The sequence below is a fragment of the Cucurbita maxima genome, unplaced genomic scaffold (genome assembly GCF_002738345.1).
Source record: "Cucurbita maxima cultivar Rimu unplaced genomic scaffold, Cmax_1.0 Cma_Scf00233, whole genome shotgun sequence".
Lineage (NCBI taxonomy): Eukaryota > Viridiplantae > Streptophyta > Magnoliopsida > Cucurbitales > Cucurbitaceae > Cucurbita > Cucurbita maxima.
The window spans coordinates 69435-71930 of NW_019272249.1; the positions used below are offsets into that span (position 1 = coordinate 69435).

General features: G+C 41.4%; 1 protein-coding gene across 1 annotated transcript; it reads left to right on the forward strand.

Moving 5' to 3' along the window:
- Positions 1-697: 697 nt before the first annotated feature.
- Positions 698-1428, forward strand: LOC111474070. Its single transcript, XM_023119326.1, has 2 exons — positions 698-877; positions 1087-1428. The coding sequence occupies exons 1-2, from the start codon at positions 698-700 to the stop codon at positions 1426-1428; spliced, it is 522 nt and encodes a 173-aa protein (XP_022975094.1).
- Positions 1429-2496: the final 1068 nt, after the last annotated feature.

Sequence of the window (2496 nt, forward strand, 5' to 3'; positions counted from 1 at the left end):
TTCTAACGAGTGTTCGACCTAAGGAGCTTCCAGAGTATGCTCGCCCAAGGCAAGTGGCTCAGTGGTGTGTGAACCGACTAGTGAGCCCATACTCGCATGTATGGGTTGTGTGTAGAATATAGCCCAAATTACCCGTTAGTACAGTACCGTTAAAATAGATTAAAAGAATAGGTCCCGTCATTGCATTCACATGTTCTTGCATGGATATTAACCTTAAATTAAAACTCTCATAACATTTAATCTTTTGCATGGATATTAACCTTAAATTACTTTCCCAAAGAGGATTAAGAGCTTGTTCAACACAAGTTTTTTTGGGTATATAATGAACCAAAACCCTAGTGGAAATGGGCGAAAGTGAGTATGGATTTCATATCAGGATTGCCTAAGACTCGACGAGGTTTTAATGTGATCTGGGTCATTGTTGATAGACTCAGAAAAATAGCTCACTTTATCCCGGGTAAAAGCACATTTCGAGTGGATATGGGCTTAGTTATACGTTCGAGAAATAGTTCGTTTGCATGGCGTGCCTACTTCCATTGTGTCTGATCGCGATGCTAGGTTTACCTCTCAGTTTTGGAATGGTTTACAGAAAGCCTTAGGCACCTAACTTCGTTTCAGTACGACATTCCATCCTCAGATAGATGGACAAACAAAGAGGTTGAATCAAGTATTAGAGGACATGCTCAGGGCGTGTGTAATGGATTTCGCTGGTTGTTCGGATGAACACCTACCCCTCATGGAGTTTTCCTATAACAACAATTATCAAGCAACGATTCAGATGGCCCCGTTTGAGGCCTTGTATGGGAGGAGGTTGTGGACACCAGTGTTTTGGGAAGAGGTTGGAACCCAACAACTTATGGGACCGAAATTGGTTCAGGTCACAAACGCGGCAGTCTAGAAAATCAGATCAAGGATACTTACTGCACAAAGCTGACAAAAGAGTTACGTCGACACTCGAAGAAAGGACATCGAGTTTGCGGTGGGCTAACATGTTTTCCTAAAGGTAGCACCCATGTGAAAGTGTTAAGATTCGAGAAAAAGGGTAAACTTAGCCCTAGGTTCGTAGGTCCCTTCGAAATCCTTAAGAGGATTGGTGTTGTAGCGTACAGGTTGGTGTTGCCACCCACTGTTGCCACTGTGCATAACGTATTTCATGTATCCATGTTGAGAAAGTACACGCCAGACCCCACGCACATCATTGAGGACGAAGCACTTCCGCTTCGTGAGGATCTATCTTACGAAGAGGCCCCAATCAAAATTATATCTCGAGATGTCAAGCGATTGCGAAACAAGGAGATTCCCCTTGTCAAAGTCTTGTGGGGTAATCATCTGGATAGTGAGGCTACCTGGGAGCGGGAGGATGACGTTAGGAAGTCTTGCCTTAAACTCTTTCTGGAACAACCAACTTTCGGAGACGAAAGTTCTTAAGGAGGGGAGAATTTGTAACACCCCAAGCCTAACAGGTACAATTCGCTTTATCCTTGTGATTAGCACCTTCTTAACCATTGTGAGTTTCTAGATTTTATTGTAGAACTTAGAGTGTTATTTTCAAATCAGTGCAGAAGAAAGAAATGCTCGTGATGCATCAAGTAACTTTAAAAAAAAAAATTTAAAAATGGTAATGTAATTGAAATTTTTATCAAAGTCAATGGGGAAAAAGGTAATTTTGCCCCATACATATAACTTTGAGGGGGTCTCGTTAGACCTGGAAGAAGGGAAAAGAAAAAGAAAAGAATAAAAAAAATAATAAAAAATAGAGAGAGAAAGAAATGAATAGTTAGGGTTTTTAAGAAGAGGAAGAAGAGGGAGAAGAGGGAGAAACGCCCTAAAACCAAATTGAAGCACCCTCAATCTTAGGTCTCCTACTAGAGCTACTCAGAGTATCAAGAGGAGTGGTCTGAGCGTTGGATCATTCGTTTCCAGCAAGAAACGGGCAAGAATGCGAGGTGAGTCCGCGATCTCTCTTGTTTCAAGATTTCACCATAAATCGAAGAGTTTTAGATGATTTAAACCTTAATAATCTAGTTGCAATACTTTAGGTGAGGAGTCTTGTAAGTTTTCAGAGGAAAACAAAATCGAGAAACCGTCCTACTTCGGTATGAAACTGAATTTTTCTTAGTTTTCGACTTCATTTATTAAGTACTGTGAGTATAAAAAAATACAATAAAAATATATCTGGATAGGCGGACTTGAGATTTTGAATTCTTATGAAGGAACCAATTTAATTCGAGTTACAGTTTGGAAGATAGAAAAATCCAAAATAAATAGGTTGATATAGAATTTGACCAGAATCTTGAAATTGGATGAACTCAGGCAATCGGCGACGAACACGCGGTCACCGGAACGGGAGGACACGTATCAAGCAACTAGTGGAGAGACACTTCTGGTGCCTCCGCTGACACGCGTCAGACTAGTGACCCAAAAACTCGACCCGCGCTCTGTGAAGCAACCCGACGACCTGCGGTCCAACCCGAAACCTACCACAAGTCCTTGTTC